Source organism: Phragmites australis, chromosome 9, assembly GCF_958298935.1.
Source record: "Phragmites australis chromosome 9, lpPhrAust1.1, whole genome shotgun sequence".
Classification (NCBI taxonomy): Eukaryota; Viridiplantae; Streptophyta; class Magnoliopsida; order Poales; family Poaceae; genus Phragmites; species Phragmites australis.
The window spans coordinates 35,939,775-35,962,971 of NC_084929.1; the positions used below are offsets into that span (position 1 = coordinate 35,939,775).

General features: G+C 41.7%; 3 protein-coding genes, 1 non-coding gene and 1 pseudogene across 5 annotated transcripts; 1 reads left to right on the forward strand and 4 right to left on the reverse strand.

The window, feature by feature from the left end:
• Window positions 1-1,334: 1,334 nt before the first annotated feature.
• Window positions 1,335-3,743, reverse strand: LOC133929512 (uncharacterized; annotated as a pseudogene).
• Window positions 3,744-4,345: 602 nt separating this feature from the next.
• Window positions 4,346-7,374, reverse strand: LOC133929513 (uncharacterized). The gene is made up of 6 exons (XM_062376293.1): window positions 7,260-7,374; window positions 6,301-6,734; window positions 6,147-6,199; window positions 5,983-6,020; window positions 5,475-5,889; window positions 4,346-5,004 (listed from the first exon to the last, which is right to left on the reverse strand). The coding sequence occupies exons 1-6, from the start codon at window positions 7,283-7,285 to the stop codon at window positions 4,909-4,911; spliced, it is 1,062 nt and encodes a 353-aa protein (XP_062232277.1). The 5' UTR covers window positions 7,286-7,374; the 3' UTR covers window positions 4,346-4,908.
• A 1,282-nt stretch (window positions 7,375-8,656) lies between these two features.
• Window positions 8,657-8,727, reverse strand: TRNAG-GCC (transfer RNA glycine (anticodon GCC)). Its single transcript has one exon. It is a non-coding gene; the product is annotated as a tRNA-Gly (tRNA).
• Window positions 8,728-12,663: 3,936 nt separating this feature from the next.
• On the forward strand, window positions 12,664-14,891 carry LOC133929928 (CRC domain-containing protein TSO1-like). 2 transcript variants are annotated; one of them, XM_062376684.1, is made up of 8 exons: window positions 12,664-12,809; window positions 12,882-12,966; window positions 13,462-13,587; window positions 13,679-13,892; window positions 13,992-14,072; window positions 14,194-14,260; window positions 14,365-14,522; window positions 14,754-14,891. In XM_062376684.1, the coding sequence occupies exons 3-8, from the start codon at window positions 13,526-13,528 to the stop codon at window positions 14,784-14,786; spliced, it is 615 nt and encodes a 204-aa protein (XP_062232668.1). In that variant the 5' UTR covers window positions 12,664-12,809; window positions 12,882-12,966; window positions 13,462-13,525; the 3' UTR covers window positions 14,787-14,891. The 2 variants fall into 2 exon arrangements, with proteins under 2 accessions (XP_062232668.1, XP_062232669.1); XM_062376685.1 differs by having other exon boundaries at window positions 14,757-14,891.
• Window positions 14,892-15,084: 193 nt separating this feature from the next.
• Window positions 15,085-18,404, reverse strand: LOC133929927 (uncharacterized). The gene is made up of 9 exons (XM_062376683.1): window positions 18,255-18,404; window positions 18,051-18,162; window positions 16,861-16,897; window positions 16,580-16,649; window positions 16,326-16,430; window positions 15,985-16,135; window positions 15,806-15,888; window positions 15,622-15,715; window positions 15,085-15,530 (listed from the first exon to the last, which is right to left on the reverse strand). The coding sequence occupies exons 1-9, from the start codon at window positions 18,280-18,282 to the stop codon at window positions 15,446-15,448; spliced, it is 765 nt and encodes a 254-aa protein (XP_062232667.1). The 5' UTR covers window positions 18,283-18,404; the 3' UTR covers window positions 15,085-15,445.
• Between the last annotated feature and the right edge of the window lie 4,793 nt (window positions 18,405-23,197).

Below are 23,197 nucleotides of genomic sequence, written 5' to 3' on the forward strand. Positions count from 1 at the left end.
GACGTGGTCATGTGCTGCCCACTTTGAAGGCATATTTCGACTGTATGAATTTCGCAGCCAACCGTTCGAATCTCGTAGAATTCAAACAAAAATCTCCTCTGTGCTTGAAACGTTGCCACAGTTTGGGGTTATGAGCAACACATCTGGATCCTCGGTGCTCCCTCACTCCAATCTCATGCTGCTGGAGCTGCGCTGAAATTCATGGACGGGACGGCATTCATGTGCGCCGCTCCAAAGCTGCGCCTGTGAGCGCTGAAAACAATGAGCCTTGCCCTGTTTGGAGGAGATAGTCCAAGGAAGATCGAAAGAACCTGTTTGGACTTTGGAGGAAGCACAGTATAATGCGGTGGACACCAATGCACCGATTTGTTTGTTCTTCCTAACTCCTTCCCTCCCTCCTTCCTTCCTTCCTTTCATTCAGTGTGCATGCCTTAGCTACAGCACTTGTTGGTTGCTATAGGGTGGTCACTGGTCACAGTGCCCTGAGAAAGAATCAAGCAAAAGATTCTGCACTACAGTGCCAGGGGCAATAGCCTTGGAGCTGCACAACACTGTCAACAATAGGCCATAGCCCTTTTTCTCTAACATGAGTTCAGATTAAGGAGGTCAGATTAGTCATTTGTTAACATTTAGTAGTAAAATTAAGTAATTTTTTTAATAATTTTTCAAGATTAAGGGAGGTCATAGCTCACTTGGACCCCACTAACCTCCGCCACTGGGCACGGCAGCAGTGCATGCACGTCGTGGCCGCGCCGGATGAGTCGAATGGGTCATCTTCTTCCTGCAGTGCCGTGAGCTAGCTGCTGCCTCCAGCTCATAGAGTGCGGCCACTGTCTGGCCAGCTGCCGATCAGACGGAGAGTCGTTGGAATGGTTGGAAGAAAAATGGTTGGGGATCTGGTTGTCTAAGCTTCACCTCCTTATCCACCCTCGTTTCCCTTCTTTCCAGAACCGACGAGCACTGTGCAAGACTCAGTCTATGCCTCTATGGCTGCTTGTCTAGTGGCATGCATGGAGATGGAGAGATGAATCTCTCTCTCTCTCTCTCCAGAAAAAGAGAGTTGAATTTCTCAATCAGTGCGTGAACCTCGAAGGGCTCGCAGGAGTTGACGCCAGTTACTCCTTCTAGGTTGGCATCTTGGCCTCACAATGATGTGATCCAGCAGCGAGGAGAGTGAAGTCAAGCTTGCCCATTCCCCTGGTGCTCATCCAAGTTGCAATGTTGCTGGCACCTGGCAGCAACAACTCAATTCACGATGCTGAAAACATGGCAAGAAAATTGAATTAAACATGCTCGAGCACGAGATGGATTTAACATAAACATGGCTCAGCATCAATCAAGTGAAATATCATAGGTGAACTCTCTTTGCAAACACAAGGCACCACAAACACATTAACACAAAGCTAACTGCAGAGATGACAATATCTCAATTCTAAACCAAACTGAGCCAAAAGAGGAGGCACAATACACGGTTGTCTGTGGTGAATCGAAAACCTGTACAGCACATAATCTATTAAGTTCACCATTAATCGAGCTATCTAGGTCTAGCAACTGAATAAAGAAGAAGAAGAAGAAAGCAAAGGACAAAACAGATGAGAAAGAAAGCAAATCAGCCCAAACCCTAAATAACTGAAAAGGGATTAAAACCAATAAACCTAACATTCTTCAAAGAACCTAGCAAGATGTTCGTCAGTGTGCCGAGAGTTTTTTTTCCTGCAAATCCCTGGGCCAATGGCAATGGATCATAGACCCACCTTCTGGTCCGTGTAGCAAGGTAACACTATCAGCACTACAAGATGTTCGGCACTGGTGCTGAGAGATTTTCCTGCAATTCTCTGATCTTAGAGCAGAGCTCCACCTTCTGCTCCTTGTAGCTGTTAAGGAGGAAGTCCATCCCTTCAATAACTTCCTTCAGCTCACCGACCTCTCTCTTTAGCATCTCCACCCGCTCTACCTCTCCTTTCCTCTTCTCTATACCATTACAATGTAACTCAGGGTCATCAACACTGCTGTCAGAATAGCCATTAACATGCCCATTGGTGCCATTTGATGGCTACTGTCCAGCTTGAAAAGGCTTATCATGCGAGAGTGCTTCTGCAATACAATGATCTGCAATGATCTTCCTTAGATGCTGAATCTCCCTCTCAGATTCAAACAGATCTTGGTTAGTGGCATCTAGTTGAGACTGCAAACTGGTGTTCTGTGTCATCTGGATGGTGAGAGAATTCTTAAGATTCGCGATCTGAGCTTGCATCTCCACGATCATCTCGTCACGCCTCTTGAGTTGCTGCCTCAGCTTCTGTATGACCTCCCCCTTGCTATAAATGTCAGACCCTGATTCTGAAACGGAGGGAGAGCCCGAACAGTTTGAGTAGTGAAATGGTTTACTAGGATCTTCAAGCCGGTCAGGCGATGATGACCACATGACACCACTGTTCTCTTTGCTTGATTCCATTCCTGGTAACTTCACAAGAAGATTGGAGGGTTCAGTTGATTTGGATATAGGACTTGAAGGTTCTTGATTGACTTCCACTCCACCATCTGCATGCCCTGCATATGATAACCATGAATAAATATTTTTCTCTCAATCTTTTGCCTCGAATATGCAGTGATTATACTGCAGGGTATTGTGTAATGGAGATTGGAAAATTACAGGCCTGTGATTTCAGAATCCTATGAAAGTCACATGCCAATTTTGTATACTCCTAACTCTCGGTTTAATGCCAACTGAAGAACTTCAGCACCGGATAAGCAGCATGGTTCCCTGATAAGACCATCCCCAACCATATTCCCTTCATTTCATTCTCTTCCGAATTCCCTCCCCATTTCCATTCCCATTATTTCCACTCTATCTCCAACAACTTCATTTCAAGGGATTCGTGAAAGGAAAGGAGAGAATCCCAGGGTGAAGAGAATGGAGGTGGGAATCCCCTATTGAAGGGCAAAAGGGAACGAGAATCCTTTTACGAAGTGAACGGAAACCACGAAGGGATTCAGTAGGAGATGGCCTAAGTGGGGGATAGGCAACAGAGCATACTACTAAGGTACAGAAAATCACCTGACATACAACAGTAGCAGCTAGTTTGGTCACCAAACCTGTAGAGGTTGGAGTGCAGTTCACATGCTCCAGGCCTTCTTTTGGCTGCAATTCACATACTCAGCACTCAGCAGCCAGCATTTAAATTGATACAAGTTGCACCGCATATGGTAAGACAGGACCTTCGGAAGCACTATTTTGCTGCTTGGTAACAAACATTTGCTTCAATTTGCACCCAAGTCTGACTGAAAGTGTGCTGAGCAAAACTCCTCCTGCGACAATAATCCAATTTGGTCCTCCTTGGACATGATTAGCTTTTCCTGCCTTCTGTATGCTCCCACTAGTCTTAGACTTCATCTTAAGAACCACCAATTTCTTCAGTCTAATGTACAGCTTGCCCTGGATATATACAGATAACAAACAATGTGGTAAGCAACACAGTTCCCATGTTTGTGCAGGATAAAGAAATGATTCACCTACACAAAGATGCATCATTAGGGTTTGATAGGGTGATTAATGATCTTGTCACAAGACCTTGGAGAAAAAGACCTGAATGAATGGGCCGATATAGCTTAGAGAGTAGAGACATCTAAATTTGGAAGGACGACTGTAAAAAGCTAAAAAGGGATATAGATGCTGCCGCCAAACTGTTAACCATTTCATAAACCTAGATAAGAAGATGGAAATGGATCTGGGGAAGTGAGGGTCTCACCGGTGATTCGACCTTGACCGCCGGGAAGCCACCGGCTCCACCTGTGAGATTCCCCCCCCCCCCCACTCGCCTGGCCGGTTCCCCGTTGCTGTGTCTCTTGCACGCACCGGCGCCGACTTGCTTGCCCTCCAAGTCGGCCGCCGTGGCCACTGGCCGCGCCGCCGCTGGTGTGAGCAGTGCGGTGAGCGGAGCGGGGGTTGGGGGATTCGGATTTCGGGCTCACGCGAGCCGTGAGTGAGGGGAGCGAGATTTGGGCTGCGAGGAGTGGGCTGGCCCGTTATTTTGCGGGCTTATGGCCCAAAGCCCAAAGCCCGAGGAATGGGCTGGGCCAGGGGAGGACTCATCATTCAGAGTTTTTAAAGTAATATTAATTTAATGAAAAAATGCAAAAATATCATTTGATGACAGGGTACTATTTTTGCAATTTTCTGAAAATGCATACTATTTTTGCAATTTTACATTAAATTAATATTATTTAAAAAATTCTCATCACTCAAGCATGAACAGAGGTTTGCCTTGTTTTTCTGGAGCTTCCTTCAAAAAGAAAAAAGAAAAAAGACTGAAGCATACATCACAGCTTTCTTCCGCGGAAAGGCTACCATAAAAAATGACCACCAGAATTCTTCATTCGGACCAATGAAATCAACATCACACATACATCAGTAAGATGGTCTCACAGTTACTCAGCCAGTTCATCCTGCTTGCAAATAGAACCTACACAGGGTTTCATTCCTGATACCAACACATAAATCAGCATGAGAATTAAAAAAATTACTTTGGGATGACCTGAGAACAAAAAAAAACTCAAGTAAATGTCAGCGCATGAAAGCACGTCCTTCCAAGATAACTGAAGCTCCTGCAGCCGCCTTAGGGTATGGACAATGCTAGTGCTTCAGGAGAGAGTGTGTTCAGCACATATTAAAAATTATAATTTTCAATGTTTACACTACATGTGTTTAAATATAGTTAACTATCTTACTAATACTAATATAAGTAGCGGTACTTAAGTAAGCATCTTACCTTCTGTCTAAACAGTGGTGCTTAAGCAGTTGAGAAAAGAAAAACAGTTTTTTTTATAAACACCTTCTCTAAGCATCTCAACTCATTGTACATGCTCTCAGGAGACCTCAAGCTTCTTCACCAAGTCCACTTCTTGCCTTTATGCTGTTAGTTGCCTTCGTGGTTGCTCTTGCAATCCTCCTTTCCTTGCCCGTGAACTTATCACAGTTTCGAGCTCCTTTTTACGACAGTGCCACTACAATCATGAAGGAAGAATCAGAACTTCAGTTACTGTCACGTCATGGCAGAAGCAAATGGGTAGGGAACGGTATAGTTGCATATGCCAATAAATGTGCCTTTTGAAGGAAATTAAGAAATGTCTGGCCAGAAACTAACATTATTCTCTCAATACGATAACTGAAGGGAATGGAGTTACCCATATATCGTAAGAACTAACAAAGACAACTTGTGCAAAACAAGTCAATCAGCGAACTGGAACAATATTTGGAACATTTTTTTCTGAAAAAGATGACGTAAATAAACATAACTCCCTTGACCTTTTTTGGGCAAAGAAAGAAAATTCAGAATACTCAATGATTAAATTCATAAAGAAAGATAACTGCAAAACTAAGAGCCTAAAAGCCATAGTAATGGGACGTAAATAACTGCAGATATAGGCTCGATCAAGTGTCAGGCAATGTATTAACTGCAGGACATGGCCATTACCTTGGTTAGTCTCTCTTTAAGCTTTGGTCTTGTAGGTACTACCACCTTTGTTGACGGAGACTCTGATTTCTGTAGCAGCAACTTCTCAGGTTTAGATTTTTTTGTTGTCCCTCTAGTCAGTACTTTCCTCCCCGCTTCTTGAAGCTTCTTGGCAGCTATTTTTGCCACTGCCTTTTTAAGCTTCTTGATTATCTGTTCCCTCTCTTTTTTCCACAGGAACAGGGATATCATCTCCGATTTTATCCTGTCATAGCTGTCCCAATCCAGCTTATCTTGGTTGTGATTACCTTCTTTCGCTGCTTCTGCTATACTGTTTGACCATATTTCCAGAACTCTCTGTCTAGATTTGACACAAACTATTCGCCTCTCCCAGATCTTCGTCAATGCAGCACTTATTTTGTCCTTGCTCGCCTGTCTATCATAAAATCAACCATAGCTTGTTTCAGAATTCACAGATATATATATATATATATATATATATATCCACATAATAAAGACACGCGCATACCTATGTAGTTGACGATGCCCTAGCATTTTCTTCCTAACCTGCAATTAGAAAAGAAAGAGGGGAGAAGTTGAATTAAATTTTCCCAGATAGTTCACAATACATAGCCAAGTAGCTCTTTTGAACGATGCAAGAGCGGCAAGGGAAGTTTTCTTACATGACATCACCTTGGGATCTCTCAGAGCTTCAGTAGTCCGTTGCTTGATGAGCTTCTTATGCTCTACAAGAGAATGACATACTCATTGAAATGAAGTGTGACATACTACCGCTTCGAATTGTAAAATTACTGCCAAAAAAATGATGGTGAAAGGCTGGTCATACCTTCACTCCATTTCCTGCCTTTTGTCCAGGGAACCTTCCCCTTGTTTGCAGCACCAATCTTCTGTCTTCTATCGATTTCCTTATTCGACAAACCAGCGAAGTGAGCATCACCTTCTAGATTTTGTGGCTGATGAGGTTGATGATCTTGCCCTTGCTTCTTCACATCACTCTTTTTTATGGATGGTTGTGCACTTGAAACTGCGAATGAGTAAGAAGAATCATGGGACCATTGTTCATCCATTTCGTTGGCCAATTGTTTGCAAGATAGTTCTTTCAGTGATGACTGGGGCACAATGAATTTCCGATATTGAAATTGACTTGGCTCTCGAATTTTTTTATGTAGTAGTGTTGGCTCCGACAATGCACAATACTTGTAATAAGTGAATGCTATTCTTGAAGAACTGCTAGCACCACATACAATCGAAAGGTGTGTCCTGTACACACAATTTGAATCAGGAAAACAGAGGTTAAATTGCAGCACACAACATATTAACAAAATTATTAAAGAAATGCTATTGGTCAGCTATGAGCCTATGTTCCTTGGCCTTTGGCCTTTTTATGAGTGAAAATCATTAAAAGAGTATCTGATTGTATGAAATTGAACTAATGCAAAAATACTTGTAAGTGCAGTTCAGTGAATTAACAATTGCTTCACTTGCAATGAACAATCAACAATGCAGATAGTGAAAATCGACTGTAGCCACGATGGTATTAGGTTGTATGATTGCAGTCTGTTCTGTATAGCTATTACATTACGATTTCATGGCAACCTCCTAAAAAAAAAAGATTTTCTATCACCCCAACCTAACCGCATTCCCCACGCCTGAGGATAATGCCGTCAGATTAGAACAAATTTGGAGACGACATTTCCCAGGAAAACGCTATGAAGTTTACCTCACATCGGATAGAACAAACAAACAAAAAAAAGGGTCTCGAAACATGGCAGCAGCGGGCGTTACCTGGCACAATGGGCGGCCACCGCCATGGTTTCGCAACCTCTCACCGTCGCCGACGAGGACGACGATAGAGAGGATGAGCAGCGTGTGAAGGGGCGGATGGGATGACCTTATCCTGTCTGGTGGCGTTTGGATAGGGGGTGGGTTTGGGATATGGATGTGAGATGGGATACGAAACGGTGGGTTAGGGATAGGGATATGAAAATTATAGGTTTATATTACGTTTGGATAAGTTAGGTTTGGAAATGAGATAAAAAATTTATTAGACAAAAATACTCTTGTTGCCGCCGCCGCTCGCCATGACCGCTGACACCTCGAAGCTCTTCTTCCCTGCGGCGCCGCACCCCGCAGTCCTCCCGTCCCGTGGCGTCGCATCCCGCGCCTCCCCGAAGGCCTCCTACTGGCGCGCCTTCTGCTCCTCCGAGCTCATCTTCGACGCCTTCCGCAGTCATACAGTATCAAGAGCAGACGGATATCAGGGATTTGCTATAACTCTGCTGACTAGATTGATGTCCTCTTCGACTTCAATTGACCCTGCTGATATTGCACATGTTCTAATTGTCAGTACCAGCTTCAAATCTATGATGCGATTTCATGAGAAAATGTATGATCTTGCAGGCTGTATGGTTGTTGTTCTCTGAAATCTTATGCACTGTTCATTTATCAATAAGAATGAAAACGAGCTTCAAAAGCAACTGAAGTTAACATGTAATAAACAACGCAATGTAATGATGATTAGTTACATGCTTACAACAGTAGTGGTGTAAATTGGCCAATTGAGACATTGTACACCGAAACATTTGGCATTATTTTGAAAATTCAAGCTTTCACCATTCTGATATACATAAGTGATCAACCTATACCATTTCTACAATATACATCAGTCAGGTTATACAGCTCTACCTTGGCAAATTGAGAGCGAGAGCTAGAGCGCTGGGAATCGTGAGAGGGAGCGGGAGCGGCACCTCGTTCTCCTCGCTGCGAACAGACGAGAGGAACCAGCAAACTGGGCTGTACCAATGGGGAAGATAAGGGCAAAAATGTAATTTCATATGTTTTCCCGCTCTATCTCGCCCAAACCCACCCCCACCAGCGGGTTTTGAGCGGTGGGAAAAGAGGGCTCCTATCCCATTCCAAAACCCCTTATTTTTTCCAAACCCTCTATCCAAACAAAGAAATAAAATCATCTCACCTTCTATTTCCCTATCCCAACCCACATTTCCATATATCCAAACGACACCTCTGTGTTCGTGTCCCATCGAATCCAGTGGAAAAAGAAGCGGAGGCCTGCCTGCTTACTGATCACGGCCCATCCAGTCCACGGGATGCAGAGACGAACAAATGGTGAGCAAAAATACTTCTCAAAAAAAAAATGGTGAGCAAAAATTTGAAAAAAAATGTGCACCAGCCGGGAATCGAACCCGGGTCTGTACCGTGGCAGGGTACTATTCTACCACTAGACCACTGGTGCTTTTGATGTGGAGATGACATTGATGGATAGGAGCAATGTCCATGCATTTGTAGTTAGTCTTCTTTGTTTTCTTGCTGCATCTTAGTGGTTAGAGAGGATGTCCATGCATCGATTTACATACAGCAAAACAGATAGCCTAAAATAAATATATATAAAATATATTTTATATGCGTAGCTTTTCTATTCAGCAATTTTCTTGAGCGGAGGCCACTATCCAATTCTGGTGAGCAATTTTGTTCAGCGGAGACCATTATCCAATATCGATCTTGACTGGCGATGAAGATTAATTAATAATTAAAGATTTATTAGAAATATAGTGTATCTTAAAAATATATTATTATTGTACGCATATTCTTAATTCAATAGGGTAGTTTTTATAACCATCATAATATAAATAAGGCAGCTCTACACAAAAACTTTCCCCTAATTAGGAAAGAGTTTTTCAGATATTTGAAAGTAATATAGTGTAGAAAGGTTACACCCAAAGAATACCGAGATCTTTAAGATTAGATATTGACACACCTCATTATTATTGTTTTCTGCTGAGATTAATTATAGCAACGCATGATGTATAGTTGTTATCTATCCTACAAGAGATCTGAACATATATAAAATCTCATACTATTTTCTTCAATATGCACAGTTGATGATTATGCATCTCTACTTTGATAAATATTTGTATAATTAATTTTACCAATAGTTGGCGAGTGGCTTTTGGTTTCTGCTCTAGCTTGCCTGGCTGGCTCATCTTGTTGATGTGCTTGAAGCAGCAGAAATGGATTGCTGCATGATCACTAGCCATGAATTCAGAATCATTAGGTGCAAATGGGTTGGATATGTCACGACGGTCCGACTGCCTGAAGGGGTTCGGATAGCATTTCGGAGTGAGCAATTTTGGGATATAGAGTCCGAGTCGGATAGTTTTATTAGATATCAGATATCGGATTTGGATGAAGGAAAATAGGTATCCGTCAAATATCAGATATTCAAGAATAAAATCGGATATATCCAAATACTATCCGATGATTATCCAAGTTTATCTTCCACGGCTTGTAATTTTTTTATATAGAGTCGGATGAAAACTATTCTTATATGGAAATTATAGATCTTGGTGAGATATACAACTCTAAAGTTGATAATTTTTTTCATTTAAAGTCGTTAACATGTCCAAATAATTAAACTAAGATTCAAGCAGTATATTGGATACTAGTAACTTCTCCGGCTTTACTCGAAGGTGGCTCCAATATTGCAAATTTACATATTGAACTGCTAATGTAGTTGAGTTTTGAACATGTAGAATGGTTAAACGATTATAACATATGCAATATATATGGTTATTGCTTTTACTCAATATTCGAAGAAGTATTCGTGTCTGATATCATTTGTATCTGACTCATCACATATCTGATTCGTATCAATCTATATTCGTAACCAAGACTACTGCATATGTATCTGTATCCGTGAGAGTGCATCTAGATCTCTATATGAATTTTGGATAATTGATGACAAACGATTAAGAAATTAATGAGCTTATCAAAGTTATGAACAGATTTTAGTCCCATCAAAAAAGTTAAATGAAGTTAGCGTCCCTTGAAAAGAAAAGAAAAGAGGCATGTAGTCACTCAATAGATTTAAATTAATTTTATTTTTGAATTTGAGTATAGATATACCATTCTATTAAGAGGGATACATGTAGATTGACTTGAAGATATCTTACTGCTTAAAGTACCCATCTAGATAAAAAAAAGAGATAAAAATCACCTCACAAACACTAGAAAGTTAAATGTCTTAGTCTGGACCCGGAGTCTCTGGGCTGACCCGGATACTCCGGATTCTGGTGTGTCAGCCGAAGTCTCTAAGTTCAGCTCCAGCAGGAGTGCTCTATTAGTTTCATTTTATTTTACCCGGAGTCTTCAGGTTGACTCGAATACTCCGGGTTCTATCAGTCATCCGGAGTTGGGTTTCGGACAGAGCTCTCAATTACACATTTAAGTGCCAACCCGAAGTCTTCGGGTATAACCTGGATACTCTGGGTCAGTATAAAAATCACTGTAATGACTAGTTTTTTAAGGGAAGAGTGTATATACCCCCTCACTCTCTTCTTTAAGATGATGTTGTTGCTAAACTAACTCGAGACAAACACTTTCATAGTCATTCAATAGCCCTCCTAACCCATCTAGTGCATCAAATCTTGCAAGATTTTGAGAGTTGGGCTGGGAAAGTGAGGTTAAGTGCAAGTGAGTATAAATTCATCATTTGAGCACTTGAGTTTGTTATCAAACCATCGATTCATGTTTGTTACTCTTGGAGCTCGAAGCTCCTAGACGGCTAGGCGTCATCCGGAGAGCATCTAAACTTGTGGAGGGCCCCGTGAAGTTTGTGAAGGTCATCCTCGCCTCCTCAAGGGTAGATGAAGCTTTGAGTAAGCCCAAGCTCGATCTTCGTAATCGCTAAGTGAGGATAAGGGCTGAAAGAGACCTTATTCTTTGTGAGTACCTCAATGGAGACATATGATCATTTGATCTGAACTTCAGAAAACAAATTCTTGTCACTTTTACTTTCTTGCATACTTTTTCGTTATAGTTGATCTTTGAGATAATTTATCCAATCTATTTGTTTGCGAGTTTGTAGCTGCAGGTGGTCGGTGAAAATGACTTTAAGCTTCCTTTGAAACTTGTGGTAACCCTTAGATTCAATTAGGCTTGTTTAGGTGTTCTTAGTTTTTGATTTTCTATATTATCCGGATTATCCAGCTTGAGCTCAGAACCTCTGGACCCCGGAGTCTCCAGATTGACCTGGAGTATCTTGAATCTATAATCCGCTGTAAAATTTTAATTTTCAGAAAATACCTATTCACCTCCCTTTAGGTGACATCATATACATTTAATCCAACACTATTTGTGTCCTACTCCGATCCCAAGAAAAAAAATGTTAAATAAGATATATGATTGCACCTCCTAACAATCATCATTTATTCATGCCTTCACCTGGGATGAAAACAGCAGCAGGGATGCCATTGTGCCTTCTTGGCTTCTCTATTTCTTCTCTTCTATCTACCAAGAGGTAACACTCTGTCATGTCATGAATGTAATAAAGTAGCATGACTATGACATGTCCAAACGTGGATGTTCGTAGTTAATTAATATCACATCGTGAATTTTTAAAAATAATATTATTTTAATTAGAAATTGTAGAATAGATAGTGCTAGGGCTTACATCATGTCTCGTGTCATATTATGTCATACTCACTAAGTACGATTGACCTATTTATACCAGCACAAGTCAATTTAGGAAGGCACAAACATAACCTCGGTCCAGATATATGCCCTGCTCCATATCATATAACAATACTTACATATCTCTCTTAGTGTCTCACGTTTTGTATAAAAAAAATTAAAGAATAAGTATGAAAAAATAGCCATGTAGATTGTGTCATGCCCTTCTCGTGTTGCGCCGGCACGTGCACGGCCGAAGCCATCATGCCACGCCGACACATCCATTATGCCAAAGTCCTAGACACGACACGATTCTCGTGTTCATGCCATGCCAGTCCGATTCAAAATATTTCATATTGCGTGTGTGCTTTGTGCCGCACCAAAAACTCGTACCATAGGCGACTCAGAAATGACACGGCCCAAATCCCAACTTTAAGAATAGGTAGTTATTTTTTTCAATCCTAATATCAACTAGGGGTATCCTGTTGGCATACCGGTTGCCAAAAGGCTTTGCTATTTTTCGAAAACACTTACCTATTCTAAAATTTTGTATTCTTCAATATTTTCAAGAAAAACCCCGTCATTTGCTTAAATAAAATCAAGAGGTATGGTTTTAGGACTAATCCAGCGCATAATTGAATCTATACTTGTATGGGCCTCCGATTTGCGGCCCACACAAATCCACGAGGAGAACTTCCTGAGCCCACCTTCATCGGACCCACCACTGCGCGCGATCGCGTTCTGGTCTCGCGCGCGAGGCCGACGCCGAGGCGAGACCAGTGCGGCGGCGGGCACCTCCCTCTCTCGACGCCGACCGGTGACGCTTCCTTCTCCCAATCCAGGGAATCGCTCTCCGTTTACTCCCCAGTTAGTCTCCTCCTCCTTCTCCTCTAGGTTTTGGCAAACCACCGGCGGCCTGATCTCAGTTTTTGCTCGCAGACCCTCGTCGAGGCCAACCGCCGTGCGCCGACTCAACCGACGCCTTCCTCGTCGCACCTGCCGCTACTGCGCCGCTGCTGCAAGTGTAGGCACGCGCGCCTCTCTCTTCTCTCCTCGTTTCACCTCCAGGGTTTTTGCTTCGTTGATGGATGTTTGAGCTCACATTTCTGCCAATTTTCGATTAGGTTACGCTTCTCCCGATTTATTTTGTGGATAATCGTACGCGGTTAATGTTTGATTGCTTAACCTGTATCCGCGACGTGATGGAACTAAACCTCCTGTTTTTCTGCTTCGTTAATCGATGTTTGAGTTTACATTTCTGCAAATTTTCGATTAGGTTACACTTCTCTCAATTTATTTGTGGCTAGGAGTCGATTACGCTATATATTATGAGTTGATTACTTTGCCTGTGCTACTTGGAACTAACTACAGTTCCAGCTTTTTTGCTTGGCTGATGGATGTTTGAGTTTACATTTCTGTAAATTTTCGATTTGAACCACTTCTTCCAATTCATTTGATCCGTATCCTACGCGATTTGGAATTTACCTTGACTATCTCAATTCTCAACACACACTTGCAGGCGGTGCTTCGCACACAACCTCCTCCTTGGCGTTGCATTGCGTCCGCTACTCCCTACTCTAATCATGTCAGAGTCAGACGAGGAGCGGCCGTCCTGCTCTTGCTCCAAGACCAAATGTGTCCAACGGTATGCACGTGCACATTGACGGGCCTGTTGTACGCTTATTGTTCTTGTTTGCTCGTCGTCTAATTTTGGCTTGTTTGCACGTCGTCCGCAGCCGCTGCATGTGTTTCAAAGCGCGCTACTATTGTTCGGACTACTGCAAGTGCCTTGGCTGCTTGAACACTGAATGCAACGAAGCCTATGTGGAGGAGCAAGTCGAGCTGATCCTGAAGAAAAAAAAGGTTGCTGTTGTTGAGGAGGCTACGCAAATGCCTTCTTTTGCTCAGGAGGCAAAGCAAGTGTTTGCCCAGAGCTCTGGTGCAACGCTGGTAAAATATGCGTCTTTTCTTTTGGAGCAGTCCAATTGACTCATTGCTGTTTAACTTGGCTTTAGTGGCATTCATCATTTCACTTTGCATTAATTCCAGGGCGATGAGCGACTGAGTCGTGTCAAGGGGTGCAGCTGCCGGGAGATCAAGTGCAGCAACATGAATTGTGAATGCTTCAAGGTTTGGTGTGCATATAGATGCATGTTGTTTATTACATACACTTCTCTTATTTAATTTTATGTGACTATGTTTAATCCTTGCATGATAGTACTACTAAGCCTAAATTGTTGTTGTCTTGAAGTTCATGGCCAGGTGTACGGAAAAATGCCAGTGTGAAGGGTGCGCTAACAGTTTTGGTATCAAAGGGAGTGAGTAAACTAAACCATACCCTGCTCTTTCTGTATCCCTTACCTGGTCGCATCATCAGCGTATGCTCGATCAAATCTTTATCTAACCTCTTTATACAAAACAGGTGATTTTATCATCAAACCAGAGATTCACGTCAAAAAAATCATCAAACTGGAGCAGAATGATACCGGTGGCATAACCAGTGAAGCAATCAAGATGGAAAATCGCACGCAGTCTGAGGAAGCTTCGAGTTCTGATCCAAACAAGCGCCCGAGAATCTTGGTAAGTTTCAGCTCTATCACACTTCACCAGCCTGTGTTTTTTTTTTGTTGAAGAAACTGGAGGGGAAAGCTCCCCTGCAGAATATATTAAGAAAGGAAAACAAGCAGTCTTTAAAAACAAATTCAACAAAATTAGAAAAGAGCCAAAAACATCGCAAATTCAGTATATGTTAATTTTTTCCTAACCTATTTAAGAGAAACCCTGATAATCTGCTTCTTTGTGTAATGGTAGCAGCCTTCAGAGCATGATACTACACCGCCCTGAGGACGATGGTAACCTTCTGCCAATATGCATCTGTAAACAGGACCATGTTTCAGTATTCCGTTTCCATGTAATGAAATCTCGAAGCACAACGAGAACTTCTTGCTCCATGACCCTTCGGACCTCAGCATCCGCAACGTTGAGATTGGTTAGCCTCAGCGGCTTCAGTGGACCTAGCACTCGATCAAACTGATCTACTTCAGAACGTATCACCATAGGTACAGACAATTTTCAGTTGTCACCATGGGTTACCATCCGTGTTGCCTGGATACTTCGTCTCGTTCTTATATGCAATCAGACCTGCGTGGAGTCTTGTCAAGGTTTTCTGTTTCTGAATCTCTTTATGTGTTTAGGAATCTTTTGATGATGCGTTAAACTAAAAGTTCTGCATGATGAGAGCACAAGTAATATCAATGTGGTAGTTTCGTGTATCAGAAGCCTCAACGGCATTATTATTGACCTGATGAGACAAGCACTACATTACATATAGTCACTCCTTGCCAGTACCACGGCACAATACCAGTAAACTAGGCCAATGACAACAAAAGGCAGAGAGCACTGAAGAGCAAGAAAGCACGAAGTATCAACCTTTCCTCTATTTAGTTATACACTCTTTTATATGCTATTACCGAAGCCATTGCACATACACGGATACTCTTCTTTTAGCGAGGTCGGTCGAGACCAAGCCTTGAGCTGAGCCACTTGCAGACATCGTCCATTTCTTCAGGGATGGTATAGTGGCCCAACCTGCATCATCAGAATTCCTTCAATATTCTCATAATCTTGGGAGGTAAAACAAAATGAAGTTCTCATGTGCAACTTATGCATGCATCTGTACCCATTGTATGGTTTGAAATTCAGATATGAGAATCCTGAGGACCTCAGGATCTCAGCTGATCTCTCGCCATTCCTGTAGGTCACAACCTCATCCGCTGCAAAAACACATAAGATTTAGAAAAACTTATGTCGAGTAAGTAGTATGCACTGATTTTTTGGGTCACTTGAATTAACAGCACTGTCACCTCTTCCATGACTAAGCAGGATGGGCAAGGAGGCAGCTTTTCTTGCAGCAATGTGTGAGCTCTCCATCTTGCCCCTCAGGCTCCTAAAAAACAAAAAGAACATTAGGATTCATGAATGACTGAATAACAGTAGCAAGTGTTTCACAATATGGTTTTTGCAGATGATATAAAAATTAGACCTTGAGCAAGGGAGCCAGCCACTTAAACTGATGACTGCACTGAGTGTGATTGGGTAGAGAATACCGCTTGTGAATTTGCCATGAGCAAAGCATGCTGCGGAGTGGAGGGCGGCGGCGGCACCCATGCTGAAACCGCCGATCCCAAGCTTCACTGCACTCGCATGTTGTGAACATCAATGGAATGGATAATCAGGAGTGCATATTCATATTAACTGATACATGTATTTACTACTTATTGTTAGCTCATCCGAAATGAATATATATTCATATTAACTGATAAACATGTAATATTAGGATTAGCACTTAGCAAAGATTGGATGATATGATCCTGGAATTAGTACCATCAGACGGCTCAGACGATAACAGGTTTGCAATGTGTGCAGCTGAAGCATCCAGTCCCTCAATGTCATCGCGGCCATCTACCGATGTGTCCTCAACGTCAAACCCTGTTTCAGTTTCAGAAAATGGCGCTCAGGCTTTTTTTCAGGATTCAGAGTTCAGAGAAATGGTAATACTCCTATGTTGCAGAGTTCAGCGCTATGAAGCATAGTTATGCTACAGCCATTTTTTGCTAAGTTCCATGGAAGAAACTCACATGCAGTGCAGGGGAATCCACCAAAAGCCACGACAGGCCGGGTTGCTGCGGTGGGACATATCCACTTGATCTACACAACATAAGCCTCAAGGTGAATAAAGTTGCTTGCAGTAAAAAAACAACAGTTGACATATATGCGCAACCTACTGAACAAGATAAGCTACACTGATCTGAAAACGATTACAAATGCTGATACTATTGTGTGTGGTGGTTAGGGAATAAGACAAGGTATATTTATATCTATTGATGTGTGCTTCAAGTACAAAAGCATTGATGCTTACATTTGGCAGAGGAAGAGAATCCAGGAGCTGGGACCAGCTGAAAAATGCAGAATGATTAAAAGAAGGAAAATGAAAGAAATTAGTTCACTGTATCAGGAAAAGTATTGCAGCAGCAACTGGTAAAGATATTCCATTCCATGTCATCAGAACTTTTGTAGATTGCAACACATTATATAAATAGCACATGTTGTCTGAAAGTTCGGGCAACATAAAAGATGTGCAGAGTGGAGAAAAGAACATCTGGAACTAAAGATCGACACACATAACACTGCAGAGGAATAATTCAGTACTGATCCAAAATTTTCAGAGCAAGTTGAGCAGGCCTTCATTTCTTAGCTTATCTGAAGAGAGTAAACAATTAGCCGACCGATAATATCGTACCGTGTAAGTAGCCCAGATGCTGATGTGTTTCTATTCCTCGTGGTACCAGAAAATTAAGTGGGTAAAGAAACTGGACAGATACACACTAAACTCAGAAAAGACTCACAAATGCTTAGTACGAAACTAAAAGTAATCTTCAGGTTTACTATCAGTTGATTTTTCTTCCAAAGCTCCTTGTAGCCGTTAAAAGGTCTGATAGTGGATGACAAGACCAAGATACTGAAATTTAGTCCCTTGTCATAAATTATGGTGTTCGGGTCCAGTTTTCCAATTCTCTTCTTTTAATATAAAATCGACAGAACTCATGCCGTCGTTTCGAAAAATAAATAAATTATGGTGTTCTTTACATGGTCTGTGCAGACAGGGAATTGGAAATTTGGAATCTTTCCTAATCTAAACCTACAATTCTGCAATATTTATACGTTATTAGCCCACATCAAGAAGTATTTGACATTCCAATCCACTCCGAATGGAAAGTGAGAGCATTATAGTTGTCCTTCGTGGAGCAGAAGGTGGTTAGGTGTGCAATAAGGGTGAGAAAATTATATATGTTCTTTGAGCAAAGCAATATTAGGAATATATGCATGCACGGACAGACAAAAAGGAGGCGAATTGAATCATTTCTAGCAAAAGAATGCAACAGAATAAAGTGTTTGTATCGACACAGCGACAATCTAGTTCTCTCCGCTTTGCTTGATTGACAAGAATAGTTTTTTTCATTCATATGACAGTTGCACAAGATATCATGCATGAGGGAGCATCATCTGAGTAAGCAAAGTTTAGAACATAGTTTAGCAGTATGCTGGTACCTTGCACCATTGTCACCTAGGCCATGGAGCCACACAATGGTGGCTAGGTGCCGTCCCTTTGGCCTCACCACATATGTCCTCCCGTAGTCAACTCTCCTACTGCTTCGTCCACCTGAATGATCAACCATCCATGCCGATTAATGCGCTGGTGTCAATGGTGGAACAGAGCATTAGGATAATGGAGAACTGGAGCAGAAAATTTACCAGAAGAGCTGCTGCCGTAATAGCTCATTATGTGTTGTCTTGTACACTTCTGCAACAAGTGCACTATGTACTGAATACCGATGCTTCTGAGCTCTGGTACTCCTTGTAAGCTCTGAAGGCTTGGAAGTGTATGAAGCGCACAAACCCAGTTGGCCTGTATTTATAGTGAAAGCCTGGAGAGGGGAATATATGTTGAACAATTCCTTGAATCTGCATCGCACGGAAGTGCGGTTTTTTCACACCGTGCTCGCTGCAAGCTGTCATAGAGGAGAATCTGGATTCTGGAAAGCTCAAGGCAGGAGAAGGATAAAACGATTAAAGGCTTTTGATCTAGAGCGAAGCATCCTGCACAATAGTTGCAGCCTTGCACACAGAGAGAGGCACATAGTAAGGGTGGCAGTGGCACTTGGTCATTTCATGAAAATTCTGAAAATGCTAGACACACAGGTTAGTAAGATGCATCTTTGGCAGTGGAGAAGGAACCTAATATATAAATGTTTTTCTTCTACCTTTTCTCCATGCTGCTATCAAGCTATTAACGCCCACTGTCTTCTGCCCACAAATTGGTGCAACTCCGAATGTGACAAACTTAAAACAAATTGGCAAGGAATAAGCATAAGTGAACTTATTTTCTAGCTATGAAGCTTTTCTTTTGACATTAGAGCTAGCAGTTGCAGTTAGATGGAACTGCAAAAGTTCTTGCTGAAAGCATTACTCGCCCACAGACTTTTCGAAATGACGGCAGGAGTTCTGCTGATTTTTATTAAAGAAGAAGAGAAAAACGAGTAATCTAGAATACAAGATGGCTCATGTGCCTGAGAGGATACTGCACGACTTACAATAGAGGTGAGAGTCACCTAAAGCATACGTCACCATCTAGCCACAACAACAAGACAACTAGAGCACTAAAGCTGAACTATTGGATTAGGAATGCTCTCCGATATTGATCAACATCCTCAATCTTGAAAGCCACTGAAGAGCTGGAAGGCACTCTCCATTAAAAGTACACTGATTTCTTTCTTTCCATATATTCCACTAAAAGTATATAACCAAACCATTAGAATTGTTTCCTTAAGGGCTTAATGACCTTCTTCATTGCTTTCTGCCACCATTGTATAAGAGATAGGTGCTGTGTGAAATCCGGCAAGCCATTTAGTCCAAGCCAATCTGATATTTGTTTCCAAACTCCTGCCATGTATGCACATTCTTGCACAGGTGTATAGGAGTTCCGTTTTCCTGTTCGCATAGCTTGCACGCCGGGTCATGAGGCTATCCTCTTTTCATCAAATTGTCAGCCGTGATAATTTTATTTTGCATGAGAACCCATGTAAAAAATCTGCATTTTGGCTCTGCGTTTGCTTGCCAGATGGGCGCCATGTTGTGGCACCGTGATGCTCCCATGAACTGTATCCTGTAGGCACTTTGAGTGGAGTATTCTCCATCACTGGTCCAGCGCCATCGGGTTGTATTGGACGGCTGTGGTCTGATGGTTTGGTATTTCTTTCCACAGCTGGACGAGCTGGTCGACCGTGTTGCTATCTGTCCAAGACTTCTTATCCAGTTATGGTTTGGTAGTGCTTTGCTGACCATGCGGTTCTTTCTTCTGGTTTTAGCATGGAGTGCTGGTGCGATGTTTTTGGGTGCTTGCCCATGCACTCAACTGGAGTTCCAAAAGGATGTTTTCCCCATTGCCCATTGTAATAGTTGATGATGCATTGAAGAGGTCAAGGTCTTCCTAGTCACATGGTATAGCTTAGCACTTCCGAGGTCTATTTTCATCTTTCCATCTGAGCCATAGTCATCTTAGACGCATTACTCGTGTGAATTTCTGGAGATCAGAAATGCCCAAAACTCCAAGCTCCTTTGGCCGGCACACTGTTCCCCAATTGACGAGACGGTGTCCTCCGTTTACCTTTTCTGGTTCTTCACCCTTCCAAAGAAAACCTCGTCGTATGCAATCAATCCTTTTGGTTAACCATTTCTGTAATGGGAACATTGTTAGGTGGTATGTCGGTTGGGAGGAGAAGACCGATTCTACCAGAATTTCATGGCCCGATGGTGTTAGAAACTTTTCTTTCCACCCCGGCAACCTATTGCCAAGCTTGTCTAATAGAGGTTGGACATCAACATATCGGAGCTTTCTAGTGTGAAGGGGTAGTCCCAAATATTTGCAAGGGAAAGCATCGACATTGCTTGGGAAATCTGTCAATACTTGATCCGAATCCATCTCTTGACACCGGATTTGGAAGATCTCTATTTTGTACAGGTTTGTGACCAGGCTAGAGCATTTTTCAAAAACATTGAGGATCTCATGAATAGCATGCAGCTCTGCTTGGTCTGGGTTTGCGAAGATAGCTACATCATCCGCATACAGCAAGCACCGGAGGCTTGCTGATCTTGGCAAGGGAAATAATTCGTTGTAGTGGATGAATAGCCAGGATGAACTGTATGGGCGACAAGGATCCTTTGTCTTAGTCCTCGGGCATGACTGAACGGCGCCCACAGACTCAAAGAAAAGAATTCTGATGGCGAAATTTCACGGAGAAAACAAAACGGAAAGAATTTTATGCTGCAACTTGAATTTGATATAGCACCAGGATACAGTAAAGAGTCCAGAAAGGACGATTATATTGCAAAACATATCTATAGTCTCGACACCAAATCAGCAGGGATATGGGAACCAAATCGGTGCAAATGCAAGTCCACTTGCAGCATATAAGTGGATGTACCCTTCAGGCTTCAAGAATGTCCATGTACTAGCAGAAGTACACTAAGAGATTAACATGAACCACTTCTTCTACAATGATATTAAATGTAAAAATGTTCTCTTGAAGTTACTCTAGGTTTTGTACAAAAGTAGTTATCTTTTGCAGAAGGTTATTTTTTGCTAGCTCTCCATATCGCAGAAGGTTATTTTTTGCAGACTGGAAAGACTCCCAACCTTAATACCATTCTTACAGCAAAAGCTGGTTCTTGTTTACATTTATTGGCAATGTGGAGAAATATTACTCAACAAGACAACTACTTTGGTAATATTACCACTTTTTCTCTCTCTTGATGCCTTTCTGTAATTGACATCTACTCTAGGTTTGCTTGCCAAAAAAGTTGTTCACCTTTGCAAATATGCCTTGACGCTTTTGGAAATCCAGTGCAGCTGATTCTTTCTCAACGATGCAAATTTAAGAGGCAATTAAAGAAAAAAATAAAATAGAAACTGACATATATGAAATTTTGGTAACTTTTTTCCCTAAAAAGAATTGGTAATTGGTAGAAAAATGATGAAAAAGAAAAGCCCCACTTCATACAGTAAGAATCATATTCCATTCCCTTTCTCATTTTTTAATGATTGGGTTGGGCAATATGGGGGGCAGATCAAGCCAAAATATGTGAGCTATGTTTCATTTTTGTCCCTACCTTAGCATCAGAGGTTTGAGCTCACATCGAGCTAGATGAAGCTATTTCATGAGACAAGGCCATCAGCCACATGATCTAGCTTTTCTCACACTAGAAATTAAAATTATAGGCTTCATTGTGTTATGCGCCCTAGTACTCGAAGCCTGCATATTCCTCCCTGTGCATATTGTTTCCCTCCATATTGCACATGTTCCTATAAAAAGTGATTTCTATAAAGTCAGGAAAAAGGTCCTAAAAAAGGAGCATGCACAAAATATTGGATTTGTCGTTACTCGAAACTTAGAAGCACACAGTTAAAGCATGTTTGGCGGAGCTCCTAGACTAGCTCCTAGAGTGAAATCGGGGGAGCTCTGTCAAACGACAGTTTGCAGTTTTTAGTTCTCATAATGATTCCGTGAGAGTGATTATTTAAAATGAATTAGATGTTATAAGCTAAAAAATAGCTTCACCTTATTCATTTCTTCACACGGACCGTAGGGTTTACTCTAGAGAATCACTTTCAGCCGTATAATCACTTTTTTCAGAGAACCACTTCCTCCAAAAAATTTAGATTAGAGAGAGCCCTATCAAATAGGCCCTTAGGGAAGATCGCGAAAAAGAACTTGTCAACGTGATAGATAGACTTTATCTTACAAAAAAGATAAGAAAAGCGAAGCGGGAAGGGTCACAAAAGGGGGTTTTACTACCAACATAACGTAATTATCTCGATTCGTTAGAACAGCTTTCATTGAGTCTATGCACTTATCCTCTCCGTTTGGGTTCTAGTTTGAGAACCCGTTTTACATCCTTCAAAGTTTTTATGCTTCATTCATGCTTAATCTAGGTTTATATAGCAGACTTAAAAACTATCGTGTAGAGCTTCCAGAGGGAGTATTGTGAGTTGTGACAGCAGTTTCTTGCAAGCAGTTTCTGATTGCGCAAGCAGTTAGGTACAGTTTCCATATTCAGTTCCCACTAAGGCCAGATCACTGAATAAATTTAAAAGGTAAAGAATACTCACTGTAATAAGATGTCCACATCGAAGCTTAACAGAAGTCAACTTCTAAAATGCAAAATCGAATGTTGCAACATGAAAGATTGTGGCCACCATTATCTGAGGAATTATGCCTTTGGAAGTAAACGGGGCATTATGCACGATCTTTATTGCATGGCTCAATCTCTCCTGAAATTCTGAAGTAACATATCCTTCTCTATTTTCTATTACTGTTGTTTATTCATGTAAATTACTTTTTGCTTTTTTTTGTTAGCTTTTTTTTATTGTTCATGTTGTTCTTACATTCTGTTTTCATTACAAGACTTCTGATAAGTTTCGGGAAAAGATGAAATATTAATAAATGCAAAGTAATATTACCGTCAGCGCAGTGCAGAATTTATCCTGTTATCAACCTTAGACAACCCAAAGCAAAGGAATATCATTTTAACTGAAGCCTAGTTGTGCTTGACTTTGAAGCCTAGTTGCCGTTTGGTTCTTGGTCTGATGCATGTCGACCTGAGAGTTTGAGCTTTGAGGCTGCTGGACAAATGTTTTT

Coding starts and splice junctions, on each gene's coding strand:
- LOC133929513 (XM_062376293.1), bottom strand. CDS start 7,285: ATGGCGGTGGCCGCCCATTGTGCCAG. Junction 6,200..6,300: donor AGGCAGGAAATGGAGTGAAG/GTATGACCAGCC, acceptor ATTCTCTTGTAG/AGCATAAGAAGCTCATCAAG. Junction 5,890..5,982: donor GGGCATCGTCAACTACATAG/GTATGCGCGTGT, acceptor ATTTTATGATAG/ACAGGCGAGCAAGGACAAAA.
- LOC133929928 (XM_062376684.1), top strand. CDS start 13,526: ATGTCAGAGTCAGACGAGGAGCGGCCGTCCTGCTCTTGCTCCAAGACC. Junction 13,893..13,991: donor AGAGCTCTGGTGCAACGCTG/GTAAAATATGCG, acceptor CATTAATTCCAG/GGCGATGAGCGACTGAGTCG. Junction 14,261..14,364: donor CAGTTTTGGTATCAAAGGGA/GTGAGTAAACTA, acceptor TATACAAAACAG/GTGATTTTATCATCAAACCA.
- LOC133929927 (XM_062376683.1), bottom strand. CDS start 18,282: ATGAGCTATTACGGCAGCAGCTCTTCTG. Junction 15,716..15,805: donor CCTGCTTAGTCATGGAAGAG/GTGACAGTGCTG, acceptor GTGTTTTTGCAG/CGGATGAGGTTGTGACCTAC. Junction 15,531..15,621: donor AATTTCAAACCATACAATGG/GTACAGATGCAT, acceptor CTGATGATGCAG/GTTGGGCCACTATACCATCC.